The sequence below is a fragment of the Schistocerca gregaria genome, chromosome 1 (assembly GCF_023897955.1).
Source record: "Schistocerca gregaria isolate iqSchGreg1 chromosome 1, iqSchGreg1.2, whole genome shotgun sequence".
In the NCBI taxonomy this organism is placed as follows: domain Eukaryota; kingdom Metazoa; phylum Arthropoda; class Insecta; order Orthoptera; family Acrididae; genus Schistocerca; species Schistocerca gregaria.
The window spans coordinates 500,183,187-500,199,285 of record NC_064920.1 but is presented as its reverse complement, the minus strand read 5'-3'; the positions used below and the strand labels follow the sequence as shown (position 1 = coordinate 500,199,285).

Here is a 16,099-nt window from a genome sequence, read left to right as displayed (position 1 = left end):
TGAAATAACGAGCTTTAATGGCATAGAAACTTTACAACAGTAGGGACACATCATAAATAATTGGTATGATCGTGCAAGTTCCGCTCTGTTAACGCTTTTCTGTAATAAAATTCGTAACTACTGTTGCCTCAAAAGTGTTTGTTACGCGCAGCCAAACTATAGTCTCCACTCTTACAAGCGCCAATAAAACGTGAAATTGACGTTTCGTTTTCAGTGTGTGCTTAACCACGTGCTCCTTTGACGGGACCAAGGGAACAAGAAACTCTTGTATTTAGCACGCATACAGTCAGCCACTCCGCTGAATAATGCGCAGCAGCGAGTTCTCCGGCACATTGTCTGAATGTAAATACTGGGAGATATAGAAACAAAGAAAGATGAGGAGAGAGTGAAAGGTTGGAAAGGTGGCGATGAAGGAAGAGAAAGAGAAGGAGAAGAAGAGGGAAAGATGAGGAGGAGAATCAGCAAAAGTACTGCTGTGTTTTCGGGAAATTGCTTAACACATGTGACTGTAAGAATACAGAAGAAGAAAGTTTTATCTGATCAAGAAGCTGCAACCTATGAAGGTTATTTAGTGAAAATACATGTTTCTACCTGTTGCAGATGTATCAGCGTGGTTAAAGGCAGTGATAGTGGCTGTGTAAGTGCTAGCAGGATTATCTGAATGGTACAATCGTCGATGCGGGCGTTCGCGATGCGGGTGTTTTACAAATGCAGTCCAACCGATTCACCCTGTGGTTCATGTGAAAGGAATACATGTACAAAGAGGACAACACCCTCACATCTCTTTCTTACTGTGAGCCCATTTCCTAAGTGAAACATTTTATGAAAAGACAAAAAAAGTTGTAGTGAATTGACAATTTGATGCAATGAACTATTAGTTGAGATGCATGGAAAACACTTTCATTGACAGGAAAGGAGATGGAGTTCGTTTTTTTTTAATTACTCTATTGGCTGGTTGAATGGTAACTTCCATCGTGTCTTTTACAACGCTACACTTTGTATCTCTGTTCCTACTACGTTCAATATCCTCCGTAATTTAACAGTCTACCATACTATCTGCTCAGAAGTATCCGGATACCGATTGACATTAAAATGAGTTGTGACCACCTTTTACATTTTCAATACGATGTCTAACTATCTTTGGAGGGATGATAGCCCATTCTTCCTCGAAAGCTGGTAGTGATTTGGCGCTGGGGGTCAACGTTCTAACCCCAAAGGAGTTTCACGGGATTCATGGTGGGGCTCTGAGAAGGTTAGTCTATTTCAGGGAAGTTACTGTCCACAAACCATTGCTTTTACGACGGGCTACATTGTCATGCTGGCACAAACAATCGTCTCCGATTGTCCTCCGCTACGCAATACACAATCCTGTAAAATATGCTCAGGGCTTTGTGCATTTAACGGTTTCTTAAGCACAATAAGGGAACGACACCCTAATGACGAGAAGCACCATCATCTCCTCCGTACTTTAGTGCTGGGTCTACACATGATGGCAGGTAACATTGAAGAGGCATCAGCCAATCCAAACCCAGTCGGATGCGCCTCCTGTGACATCTAGTGGTAAATTGTGCGTTACATAGCGGTGTTCGGATAGTTTTTGATCAGATAGTGTATTTTGGCGCTATACTTCTCCTTCAAGCGTCTCTCTAACCTGTTCCTTTCTCTGGTAAGCAGCTTCCCTAGGTTTATTTCGCTTCATATTTTTAGAACATTTCTTACTTTCTTTATCCGGCTACTTAATTTTTAACGCTGTACGATGACATGATATTTAAAACGATTTCAGAGTCTTCCTCTCCGGGTTTCCATGTAATGCTGTGGTCCAAACGGCCACTTTCAGGATCTCCTTCTTCATTTTCATATCAGCATCTAATACCAGTAGTGACACTTTATTGAAACAAAATGTATTTTCACCTGTCCTACGTTCGAGTACCAGTCCGGCACACATTTTTAATTTACCTGGAATGTTCGTGCGTAGTGTTGTGTGGGCCGAATTATGGATCGAGATGGAAATAAAAGATCGTCGTGTGACGCCTGTCGGTGGTAGCACTTGGTGTGTTGTTCTCAAGTAGGTACATGACCGTAGCACAGCTCGTGACCTAACCAAATAGGTCTGTTATCACCAATACTGACGTCATGCCCTCAATCTACTGGACACTTCGCAGAGACAATTAAAACCTTGGCTCTGGGACACTATGTGGTTCTCGGCAAGTGTGCTCTCTCTCTCTCTCTCTCTCTCTCTCTCTCTCTTACCATCTTGCAAGTTCAGTGAGATTAATTCCGTCGGGAGCGGAAACATCTGTTTCCTAATGGTGCGAGAAGAAATCTAACCAGTGAAGCGGTAATATGTTCAAACCACTTACCGAGCGGCGTGGCGGTGAGTGTGTAGTCGTGGTCCATGAACTGCCCCCAGGCGATGACCATGACGGTGCCCGCGTGGTCGTGGTAGCCCTCGTCGGGGTGCATCGTCCGGGACACGATCCGGGGCAGCGGCAGCTGGTTGCCCGACACGCTGATGCGGGGCGCCGTCATGCCGTCAGCGTACAGCGGGCCCACCAACCTGTGAAGGCCGCACGTTGCGCAGTTGGCGATGACATTTAGCAGTTGGCAACAGAATGGGAAGTAGATTATTTCCTAGCGCTATACAAATTAGATTTCAAGTGGCAGTCAGTGAAAAAAGAGCTACAAACCGGAACAAGAAAACATGAGGAGCAACACTACGAAATTTGTAAGCAGAAATTTAAACTATTATTTCCGGATGGAAAACAAGAAAGATATATAACTGTATATAGGGTTCTCGGGCGAGACGTAGAATGTCATAGTGAAAATTCCACAATTTTTCACCAGCGCAACTGGCCGACATCTTCAGGTGCGACGAACACACTGCTAAGGCATGACTAGAGCCCCCTATTTATGCCAGTCTTAGGCAGGAAGTGCGCATGCGTGGAGGCGCCAAATTCGATGGCCATTAGTGACGATATCAACTGTGGTTCGATACGCGCAGCGCGCCACGGACGCAGGCTGGTGGGAGCACTGTTATACTATGGAGACATTCTGCTGCGTTTGCATGGAACCTGCGGTAGTAACCGAAGACACACTGACAACTGCGAACCACCTGCTTCCCTTCATGCTTTATGTCTTCCCCGAAGGCGATGTCATCTTTCAGCAGTTTAATTGTCCGTGTCTCGTAAACTGTGCTACAGTAGTTGGAGGAGCATTGTAGAGGACTCACGTCGATATCTCGCAACCAAGTTCGCCTGACGTAAATCCTATGGAACCCATTTCGGTCACTATCGGGTGCCATCACGGCGTACACAATCCAGCGGCCCGTTATTTCCCCGAATTGCATGACCTGTGCGTAGACGTCAGCGCCACAGACCTTCACGAACCTGCCAAGAAACTGTCGGACCCTGATACACAGAATCAGTGATGTTTTTGTTCCAAAAAGACTCATCAGTGTATACTCTAAACTAATACGAATCGATTCAAGCTTTTCTCGGAGATAGATAAGTGGGTAAAATTAAAACGAATTTTTTTTCATTCAGCCGTCTTTATCCGTTGTCGATATACGATAGTTTGGAGTCGAGGTAAACGTAACATGTAAAATTCGTTTTTATATCAACTGAATGCGAGCAAAGTGCTTAAAGTGAATCAAATAAATACAAAAATAAATTCTTATGGTCAAATTAAAAAATCGCTTCCAAAAATCTAGCTTCGTGCAAAAAAAAAACAGGTTTTTGTGAGTTTTTGCACGCGTCATTTCTGTGTGTGAGACTTGTGTAGATCTGTTCAAGTTTTGTAAGAAGGTAGACAAATTCATGTAATTAATGGCTATCCTGTTGTTTTGTGAACGTTTTATCCGCTGCCACTATAAAAGCAATACGGTTCGATACTGAATAAAAGAACTTATACGTAATCAGTCATCTCCCGAATCAACAAAAATCTAAATTGCTTTCCAAGCTGTGGCGGTTTAATGCCAAAATTATGGTAGAGTAAAAATTTCTAACAAGAATGAGAAATTGCTCCTATCATAGCACAAGAAAGGCGAGTATGTCCTGAGCAGTGTAGGCATATAAAAGAAGGGAGCAAGTTTTCGACTTACCTGGCAGCTTTAACGACATTTAAATCAAAACATCTACATGGATACTCTACGCATCACATTAATCACGTTGTATTAACGATGAGGTACTTACGCCTCTGGATAAGGATGATGCCATACATCAGATTAGAAAGTTAATGGATTTTTATAAACTGTGGGTGCTAACAGTTAATATGGATAAAACAGAATATTTTGTTGTTGGAAGATGATGAGGTGAGGATTTAGATTTAGATTTAGGCCGGGTAATAAATGTGGAAGTGTTGAAATTTCTAGGTTCACTAATCGCTAAGACTGGCCGGTGTGAAGTGGACGTATTCCACAGGATAAGTCAAGCGATGGAAGCTGTTAGATCACTAAATGTTATCTTTTGGAGTCGGCACACATGCAGACGAAAAAAAAAGGTGGCAGTGCAATGTGCTGTGGTTGAAAGCATTCTGACATGTCGGATATGGGCCATAGTCGTGGTCAGTAAACGAGAGACAGAGGGGGGCGGGAGGGGGGAGGGGGGAATTCAGGCTATCGGAATGGATGAGGAGAAAGATACTGACCCGCTTTGATTGACTAAGGAATGAATACGTAAGAACGACAAAGAAGAAGATTTAATTGCTTGATAGTAGTCACCGTATTAAGAAAAACCTAGTCAGTGACAAGCTGCTGCTAGCTATGCAAATGAAGTATCAGATGATATCCGATCGCAGCATGAACTGATACGTCTATACTTTCTCTTGATCTATACAAGGTGTCCCAGAAGGTATGGTCAATATGCGGGGATATGACAGGAATGATCATCTGAAGCATAAAACTTCATATGGACAAACTTTCTATTCCGGATGGTTCCCGAAATAGAATACATTTACTGCACATTGTTATCCGACGGATGGAAGAATGACGATAGCCGTACTGTTTCTTGAACTGGTCTCGATCAGGAAGAAGCAGCCTAGGGAGCCTGAGGGCAACGTGTAAATGAACTATAGCGAAGGTTTCGAAAGGAGTAGTCTATCGGAAGAAGAGTGATAGGATAGAAGTTTATGGCATGTGAAAACAGGCAACTGCTGATAAAGGCAATATCTACTAAGGTAAAAGTAGTGTGTAACTGGAATAAGTGCAAATATTTTCATATGTGTAACGTTAATATGTGATCATACCAGAGTGTCGGTTGTTTTTTCTCTACGTCAAGAGGTCTTTCCACAAATACGTCATAAACTATACGATCTGACATTTTCTGCACGGCCGTGACTGAACCACTAAGTGGACTAGGCTTGTCAGTATAGACTAACCGTTTTGCGTCCACCATTTGTATTTCAACACCTGACCTGCTGCCCAGGGGAAAATTAGCGTTAATGGCTTGCTCTTGTCACATATACTGTAGGTACTAACCGACCTAAAAACATATCACTTGTAATAGCTATAATTACTAGTCCCCCAATAACGTAAATACTGATTTAATATTGTTCAGTACATCCTCCTCAGTCTCTGTTACCAATAAAAATATCTACACTTATACTCACAGACTGTTCGCTCACTCATCAAAACCTATAGTTGACCTAAAACCATAAAGTTTGCAAAAAGCAAGGTTTCACAATACAAATAAAAGAAAAATCTGAAAACTTTAAAAATTGATTATATCACCCAAAGAAATTTCTTTTTGTCATTCTCGGATGGCTTGTAATTCTTGGGACCGATATTTTTCCGGTATCGATAACTGGCAAAAATCGTAGAGGTTGTCGGTTCCTGTTATGGATGAACTGTCTACATACATAATTAAGTTTATACGGAGCCCTCAATGTGCGATCCCTACTCTCACATATCCGGATTTTTATGGTCGTCAATACTTGTCCACACAGAGCTCGTAGCAACCACCAGCGCTTCACTGGAAAGTAAACAGCCAGCCTGATCGCGAGGAATTAATGTCATTGATTTTGTCTAGGTTTATTGAAAAGACTGTTACTGCGGCGTTTGCGTCTTCATATATTGCGACATGTTGAGCTCTCTGTGATCCTGTCCTTGAGTGCGGCATGGTAATTTCTCGCGGATACGCGGTGCGCCACGTTGCGGGCGTGGAACAATAGTTATCGGTCTCGACTCAGTTTAGAAGTAGCTGCATGTGATGGTGCGTTTGATTTAGAATATGTGTTGGGTTATTTCAGTAGCACATTTTACGCACATACTGAATCTCGTACATTCTGCAACAGATGCAACGTACAACTGCAACAGCTGCAGCAAGGTGTCGCTAATGAAGATCTGCGTGCATTCGCAGTAATGTACCGAGATGTAAGACATATTATAGCACAGATTAGTTTCCTAGGGAAGCCTTTTACCGATTTATTCTGACACGGAGAACACAGCAGTATGATTAGCCATTTACGTGAGTAAACCATTTCTCCGTCATAGAACAAAACATCAAAAAATAATTAATTAATTAAAAAATAAGTGACGTGTATCATGGCTTTCTTCAATAACCGTTTGAGAGTGCTGCTGCCTCAGCATATAAATTAGTTAAAATACAAAAACGCCGACGTCTAAGGCATGTTCACAGCGCCTTTCTCAGGGCATGGATTCTTATTGCTATGGGTGGATACTTCAAAATATATAGTACCATCAACGTCAATATTATAAATTTATTTTGGGCCATCAATGATACGACTGGTCAGCCATGAATTCCTCTTCTATCCAATCGCTTGATCTCAGAGTAGCACTTGCACGCACCGTCCTCAATTATTTGTTGATTATATTCCAGTCTCTGTCTTCTCCAATTTTCACCCTCTACAGCTAGCTCCACTACCATGACTGTTACTCGTTGATGTCTTACAAGATATCCCATCATACTGTCGCTTCTTCTTACCAATGTTTCCAACAAGTACGTCTTATCCCCGTTTCCATTTCATTTCAGATCTGTAGAATCTATCAAATTCTCAACGTTATTCTGAAGCACTATGAATTAAACGTTTCGATTCTCTTTTTTGTGCGTTTTCCCACAGTCCACATGATTAACTTTCATATAATGCTGTACTCCAAACATAAATTTTCATAATCTCTTCTCCAAATTAATGCCCATGTTTGATACTTTGGGCCAGGAATATGACGTTTGCTTGTACTAGTCTGCTTTTTTAAGTACACCTTGCTTTGCACTTGTTATTTTGCTTCCGAGGCAGCACAGTTTATGGATGAACAAAAGTAGTATTTCACGCTCGCTATCAAGTCCATACGCTTCCGTCACTTGTCTTCTGTTCTTTCCCCCACTACAGCGTTCCAATCGCGTACGATTATTACATTTTCATATCCTTTTACAGACTGAATTACACGTTCGGTATCCTCATATACCTTTGCAAGATTACTACTCCTTTGTTTAGATGTTAACCATCTGGGATTTGGTTTAAACTCTGAAGTCTAAGGGTACTACCTTTGTTTAATTCTGACGTCGCCTTAAGGGGGAATTAATCCCTGAAGTCTGTCTAGTCTTGAGTAGTTACACTATCTGTGTATAGACTTGGTCTGTGGTATTTGCCCTAGAGTAACGAATGGAAGGCGCAAGTAATTTACGTAATTTTGGCCTCACTCTTGTCCACCGCGTGTGCAATGTTTACCATTCAAGACGATTGACATTCATCAAAATCTTGATAATTTACTGCGCAACAGGTAAGTCAGTATGATAAGGTTCGACCGCAGGGAGACGCAGTGCACATCCCGTCAACACCCATTACCCTTGAAAACCTATTTAATGTTATTTTTAATCTAATAGGACTTTATTTCTATATCTTACGGGGAAACGACTATAGGATATGGGAGTGTATGGCAAGGGAATGCTACTCTGATTAAAACTGGTGATTTATTTTAATGATCAACAACTCACATAAAACACATGAACTGATATGAAACCAGTGACAAAATTTTACACTCGTTTACTTACATGACAACCATGCTCAAATAAAATTTCTGGGGGAAACCATTGTCATGACTTCAGAGGTAAGGACATGAAAACTGGGCCACAGCACAAAGAGGTGAATAACCCTGCAATGACATTAGAATAATGACACGAGCCATAGTGACTAGAAGAGACAACCCATTTTCCATCACCACTGAGCCACACACGCTGAACTACAGAGTAACTGACGTCGATGTCAGACCCTTCTAACCAAAATTAATAAAATCTGTAATTAAGATTATATTTGAAAAATGTTGTAAAAATTTGGGTTCCTTCTGCGTAGAATCGTTTGTACCATTCAGTGGCGAAGTCCGTGGTCACAATATTTTCACTTTTTCTACACATCGTGGTTTAGTTGCACAAAGGTTCCTGTGACAAACGCAGAGTAACAACTTCAAATATTGCGATAAAATTCACGTAAATACACACGAAGGCTAAGCACTAGGAAACTTAACTTTACTTCTAGACAAGGCCCATCAGACAATGGTCACAAACTGAAGAAAACATTACTTTTGAATAAATTAGGAAAAAATTTCAATCAAAGAAACACTTGTGTTTGTGTAAGATGGTCGGTATTGATATGAACAAAGGAAGAACTCAGGTTGTAACACCTATTTTCGACCTATTTTGTATCTGTATCGACATTTTTATGTCTATTTGTAGTATTGTTTATGTAGAATATTGTATCTGTCATGGAAATTCTTTGACTATGTACACATATTTAAGTTATATGAATTTCTTGAACGACGATGTTTAGTCTGTGCTTGTGGATCCAAATGCTGGAATGATTGTTATATAATATACTGTAAATGACTTGGTCCAGAGTTAGGGAACGTAGGGTTGAATGTAAAAGATGTGGGGAAGGCCCACGGCTACGCAAGTAGCGCGATGGAGTGGAAAAGGTGTGGCTGGCGAGCAAGTGGCAACTCGTTCTTTGTGACGGGTGAGGAGTCTGGTTTGAACAGTGCTGTGGTTAACATCTCGCTAGCAGTAGCGTATCATTGTCGCTCATATTCTTGGAGTTTTGAGGCCAGAGGAGCTTAAGAGCAGTATTTATGGGCCTCGAATGCTGCGTTTGGTGGTACTATTATCATGGTATGGTTTTTGGCCCTGCAAAAATATAATTCCAACGCCAAGAAGATCTGTAACAGAGCGAGGCCAACAGTACTGCCATGACTGCATCGCCGCCATGTTAACAGCCACTGAAAATTACTCTACCAGTGCCACCAGCCTTCCATAAATTGTTTATATTTGGCACTCTATAAATGGACCAGGTATTTGTGAAATTTGGTTGATTTTGATAATAATCGTGGTTTGCTAAGAACTCTATCTTACACCCGCAATTGTCCCAAATCACAAACCTGGCAGGAATGCTATCTTAGTGAATTTAATTCTGAGTGTCCTAATTTATTAGGGAAAGAGTTATTCGGCAGCTGTAAAAATAGTTGTGGTTTCTTTCTAATGTGTGGAGTTATGGTGTTTAATGTTCAGTTTTATAGATTGAAGAATACTCCACTTCCAGTGCTTTTTTAAATCAATCTGCAGTTATTTACTTAAATAATTTGCCTTACTTGAAAATCTGTCTGAAAATAGTAATGTTGTTACTTAAAACAACAATAATATTGATCTGAGATGAAAAAGATCATTAATTGTTGCACTTATGCTCTTTGACCAGAATTACAAAGTTTTATTAGTGTTCATTTCATGAGAAAGCGTTTGAACTTGATTTTAATGTTGTGTTGGCATTTGTACAGGCAATTATATTTTGAGTAGGTTAAAAGACTGCTTATCAAACCACATTTGTTATTTAAAGAGCTATAATTTGTTGTGCTTTACTTAATTAATAATTATTGATGAGAATACTTAACATTTCACATACATACTTATGTAGTTTTGTTAATGAGTGTTGTTCTTCAAACCATGAAAGTTTAACGGTCCTCATGTGCTACGCTGGTTAGTAAATGAAGCAAAGCAAAGGCTCCTTTAGAGACAGTATAGTAAGATTTGCTTTCTGTTTAATCGCTTCAAACTGAGCTTAAGAAAGAAATATTTACTTTGTTAGCTATTCTATTGCTAGTTCGTTAATGCACCTGCATAGAGACCCTGTACTAAGCAATGATGTTAGAGAGTGTGATCATTAATAGACCACCTGATTTAAGTAAGAATCATTTCGTGCTTTTCCATGTTTAGTACTGATGTTAGTTTCATGTGTGTTGATGACTGGTTCTACAAACTGCTAGGTACGTATTGTTGAGAGGTATATGGTACTATATGCTGTCTCATTGATCGTTTGTTTGTCTGACTTCCCAGTTAATAGTACATTTATCTGCATGGTTAGGTGACTGTGTTGTAATGTGAACAGATATAAAGGAAGAGATCAGTGTGTGTGTGTGTGTGTGTGTGTGTGTGTGTGTGTGTGTGTGTGTGTGTGTCAAGGAAGGTTAGGTTAGCCTTAGCACTGCCTTCTGCTTTATTATATTGGTTGACATAAGAATGCATAATTAGGCTAGCGACCGAAATTAATACGTAATATTACAACTTGTTTTTGTGCTGGGAGAACGTCTGTTACTGGCCCATCTGTTTACTGTTGGTGACACTCTGCTGGAGTCTGATTGTTCTGTTCCCATTAGGTTTTCTCACAGTCACAATTTTCTCAAAAATTCCTCGCAGAGGTTTAACATTAGCGTCGATTGCCGTTTAAGGTGGTCGGTGTTATCGTTACAAGGTTCAAACACCACTTGTTGAAATAAATGGGTAAATCCATGATAACAAATATTCCTGAGCATTTAGAGAAACTAATGAAGCTGTTTCGTACAAAAGACAACTATCTGCCCTCAGTAAACAAAACAGAGATCGTACCAAAGCATGTTCCATTGAAATCTGCAGTTGGTACGCGATTAGATGCCACATAAACCGTATTTAAAATAAATCAGCATCTCCCACGATCTGTCCACTGATAGCTCGAGCAACAGAAAAAATGAATTAGTTCATCAGTAAAACTGTTACGTCACGCACCTGTGAAGTAGTGCCGATTATTTACGATCACCGCCAATCGTTTCAGAAGACAGTCATTAATAATATTCAATACTCTGAAGTGAGCCTTATTAATAATGTTCTGTCCACTCTTGGAAAAGAGCTGCCTAGTATGTTATCGACTTATCGCACATGTTTCTAAGTATAACACTGTAATGGATTCAAGCTTATGATTAGATATTGCACAATATCTTTCATGCTTAATGTCCGAAAGAACAGACACCATGCGAAATCCGCAAGTGGGATAAAAGTTATGTAAATTGAATAGGGAGGGGGAAGAAACGGAAGGAAAGGAAAGGGACTGGTGATGTCAGCTGCACCAGGACTTCGTGCGGCATCAGCAGCGACAAGTCAAGAACGTGTGCCGCACCGAGATTCGAATCGCGGATCTCCTGGTTACTAGGCAGCTGCGTTACCCATTGCGCCACCCGCACACAGTGTATATTACAATTGCGCGGACTGTCTCGGCACGCCTCTCAGCCGACCTACACTCTCTCCTAGCGCCATCGGACATCTCCGAAAGAATAGAACCCACGCATTCATATGACTGATTCGCCTCGATGGGCAATAGATCCATCTCATTCAGTGGGCATGCACAATTACGTCCGACCTCCTGCTGGAGTGTCCAAGTAGCCAGCGTGGAGGTCAAGGATAAAGACATATTTTTCCTCGTCGCCGCTGATGCCGCACGAATTCGTGAGGCATTTGATATCAAGAGTCCATTTCCTTCCCTTTCTACCCAATCCTCCTTCAGTTTTCATAATATGTTCCACGAGTACCCTTTGCTGGATTAGTACAGTATGTTCAGACTTACCTGCTGAAAGGAGTCATGATGGCACCCCAGGTTGGATGCTGCAAGTTGGTACAGAGACCGTCGAAGCGGCGGTACTTGCCGGGTCTGCACTCCACGTTGGACAGGAATGGTGGACACACCTCGCGGATCAGCGTCTTGGATGTGTCGATCAGTGGCAGACCCTTCTCGATCTCTTCGTAGGTCAGACCATATCTGCACAAAAATTCGTACATGTAGCTTCAGTCACTTATTTGATGAAGTTAGTTAACTATCTGTTCATGTAATATAAAGTACAGCACTGATCACTAAAAAAATCTCTTAATGTTTTTATACACTGACAAGCACCTGGATTAGAGATAATTGTTGTGTTGGAGAGACGTAGCTCATGTCTCTCAGGGAATAACAGTCGAACATGTCACGTGACTGAGATGCTGTCAGATCTTGTCAAGGCTATTGTTTTGACAATAGAACCCAGTACGGGCAAGAAGCGAGATATAGCAGAGTAGACCGGTGCCACATCGTGAGTAGGTGGAGGGAAGGAGGCCCAGTTCCCTCGGCAAGAGGCACGGAGATTTTCTCGCGACACAGTTTCAAGGAGTGCTCTTCCAGGCAAACACAGTCAGTAGCCACCAACTTCTTGTAATGCCTCTACAGATTCATCAAAATGTGAAGTTTTCGCTTTTGGCTGTACTTTTATTGTGGTATTGCAATTTTAGCCTGTACGCCATTATCAAACATTTACAAAGATACAAAAATGTTGTATACACTACTGGCCACTATATTGCTACACTACGAAGATGACGTGCTACAGACGCGAAATTTAACCGACAGGAAGAAGATGCTGTGATATGCAAATGATTAGCTTTTCAGAGCATTAACACAAATGTTGACGCCAGTGGCGATACCTACAACGTGCTGACATAAGGAAAGTTTCCAAAACCGATTTCTCATACACAAACAGCAGTTGACCGGCGTTGCCTGGTGAAACGTTGTTGTGATGCCTCGTGTAAGGAGGAGAAATGCGTACCATCACGACTTTGATAAAGGTCGGATTCTAGCCTATCGCAACTGCGGTTTATCGTATCGCGACATTGTTGCTCGCCTTGGTCGAGATCCAATGACTGTTGGCAGAATATGGAATCGGTGGGTTGAGGAGGGTGATACGGAACGCCGTGCTGGATCCCAACGGCCTCGTATCACTAGCAGTCGAGATGACAGGCAGCTTATCCGCATGGCTGTAACGGATGGTGCAGCCACTTCTCGATCCCTGAGTCAACAGATGGGGACGTTTGAAAGACAACAACCATCTGCACGAACAGTTCGACGACGTTTGCAGCAGCATGTACTATCAGCTCGGAGACCATGGCTGCGGTTACCCTTGACTCAGCATCACAGACAGGAGCGTCGGCGATGGTGTGCTCAACGACGAATCTGGGTGCGTGAATGGCAAAAAGTCATTTTTTCGGATGAATCCAGGTTCTCAAAATGTCCACGGGTGTACTGCCGGTCTATAGTGTCCAACGGGCACAATATTTCGGCGATCAAACATGTCGCCATCATCAGGTGAACTGACGGACTGAGCTCCTGTGAACGTGCCGGCACGGAGATCCGTACGCTTTGGCTGCTCAGGGGGACGTTCACAGGAGCTCAGTCCGTCAGTTCACCTGATGATGGCGACATGTTTGATCGCCGAAATATTGTGCCCGTTGGACACTATAGACCGGCAGTACACCCGTGGATATTTTGATTATCAAATACGCCGGGAGAAACTCAAGAATCACAATCCAGGTTCTGTTTACAGCATCATGATGGTGGCATCGTGTTTGGCGCCATCGCGGTGAACGCACCCGGCGTGATGGTATGGGGTGCCATTGTTTACACGTCTCGGTCACCTCTTGCTCGCACTGACTGCGCTTTGAACAGTGGACGTTACATTTCAGATGTGTTACGATCCGTGACTCTACCCTTCATACGATCCCTGCGAAACCTTACATTTCAGCAGGATAATGCACAACCGCTTGTTGCAGGTCCTGTACGGGCCTTTCTGGATACAGAAAATGTTCGACTGCTGCCCTGACCAGCACGTTCTCCAGGTCTGTCACCAATTGAAAACGTCTGGTTAATGGTGGCCGAGCAACTGGCTCGTCACAATACGCCAGTCACTACGCTTGATGAACTGTGGTATCGTGTTGAAGCTGCATGGGCAGCTGGACCTGTACACGCCATCCAAGCTCTGTTTGGCTCAATGTCCAGGCGAATCAAGGCCATTATTACGGCCAGAGGTGGTTGTTCTGGGTACTGATTTCTCATCTATGCACTCAAATTTCGTGAAAATGTGATCACATATTTGTCCAATGAATACCCGTTTATCATCTGCATATCTTCTTGGTATAGCAATTTTAATGGCCAGTAGTGTATGAAGGTAGTATCTGTTCCCAAAAGAACAGATACCACTGATGACGGTGCAACTTCTCTAGAATGAAATGATAATTAAATCGACACCCGAGTTGCAAACAGGCGTTGATATACATAATTGGGGACATGCTGAAAATGTGTGCCCCGACCGGGATTCGAAACCGGGAGATCCTGCTTACAGTAGTGATGTTGGGAATGCGGGTCTCACGGGGAGCGTGCAAGGGACAAGTCCCTGCAGGCGCACTATCCTCTGTACCCTCGGTGGCTCAGATGGATAGAGCGTCTTCCATGTAAGCAGAAGATCCCGGGCTCGAGTCCCGGTTGGGGCACACATTTACAACATGTCCCCAATTATGTATATCAATGCTAGGATGTCGATTTAATTATCATTTCATACAAAAATATTTCGCTTTTAGCTGTTTCTTAAGAGCAATAATGGGACCACAACCTAACCAAGAAAAACATACGCGTACCGTAACACCATTTCCCCTGCACTTCACAGTTGATAGTACACGTGAAGACAGGAAACTCTCTGCAGGCATTTGCCAAACCCAAATTTCCGCAGGATTAAAAAAAAAATGGTTCAAATGGCTCTGAGTACTATGGGACTTAACATCTATGGTCATCAGTCCCCTAGAACTTAGAACTACTTAAACCTGACTAACCTAAGACATCACACAACACCCAGCCATCACGAGGCAGAGAAAATCCCTGACCCCGCCGGGAATCGAACGCGGGAACCCGGGCGTGAGAAGCGAGAACGCTACCGCACGACCACGAGACGAGAGCCACAGGATTTCCAGAGGATATTGCATGATTCGTCGTTCCAACTCTGTAGTTTCCAGTCATACACTGTCCCAACAGCGACGCATTTTACACCAAGTGTCGCTTAGAACTGGCTACAGAAATGTGTGCCTTATGAGGAGCTGCTTGACCTTTGGACGCCGTAATTTTTCACTCCTTTCGCACAGTCGTTGTTCTAGCTGGACTGCCGATAGCAATTTGTAACTCTCGACTGTTCCCTTCAGCTAATCTCGTACGATTTTTTAACAGTTACCCGCTGCAGTGCTCGATAATACCAGCCCGCCAGCACCTGAGGTCAGCCTGGTCTTGGTTTATCTGCGGTTATTCCTTCGCGTTTCCACTTCACATTTACATCACCTACATTCGACTTGGGCTTCTTGAAATGTCCGTGACGGATTTGTCAGGTGACATCCGAGGATTAGTCCGCGTTCTAAGTCACGAAGTTATCCTGATCGATCCATTCTGCTATACTCTTTTCAACTGACAACCCCTCGACTCGTTTTTACACTACATGTTTTTGACGTTCTTTTTTGTCGTTGCATTATGTCTTTGTTGATGTTTGGCAACGGCACATTGGCAGAAATTGCAGAAGGACAGTAAAGACAGTTACACGAAATGCATTCGCAGTTGCGAATATGGACAACCATAAGCGGAGTAATGGAATGGCGACGATGGAAATTAGTGCCGGACTGGAACTCGAAACCGGATTTCTCGCTTATCGCAAGCGGTCGCCTTGACAACAGGCTATCCGAGCATGACTCTAGCGGCCATACCCAAAGTTCAATATCTCGCCAACAACGTGTCCACAATCTGCTCTCATACAATCATCATGTGTGTTCCCTCATACGGTAGTGCAGGTTGTAGACACGTGGTTGACGATATATAGAATTATGGGTCTGGCTGTGAGTCATGATCGGATACCCCTATGGCAAGGCGATAAGCGGGAAGTAAGGCTACGAGTCCCTGACCGGCACAAATTTTCATCGTCGTCATTCCATTATAGAGCCGGTGGTTGTGCATATTCGCAACTGAGAAT

General features: G+C 42.7%; 1 protein-coding gene across 1 annotated transcript in view; it reads right to left on the bottom strand.

The window, feature by feature from the left end:
* LOC126354003 (peroxidase-like) overlaps positions 1 to 16,099 on the bottom strand; it is a 268,422-nt gene that overhangs the window by 73,957 nt on the left and 178,366 nt on the right. Inside the window, exons 5-6 of the mRNA XM_050003316.1 lie at positions 11,866 to 12,057; positions 2,361 to 2,557 (exon numbers count right to left, since the gene is read on the bottom strand). Coding sequence (XP_049859273.1) covers positions 2,361 to 2,557; positions 11,866 to 12,057 — 389 coding nt within the window. The remainder of the gene's footprint in view (positions 1 to 2,360; positions 2,558 to 11,865; positions 12,058 to 16,099) is intronic.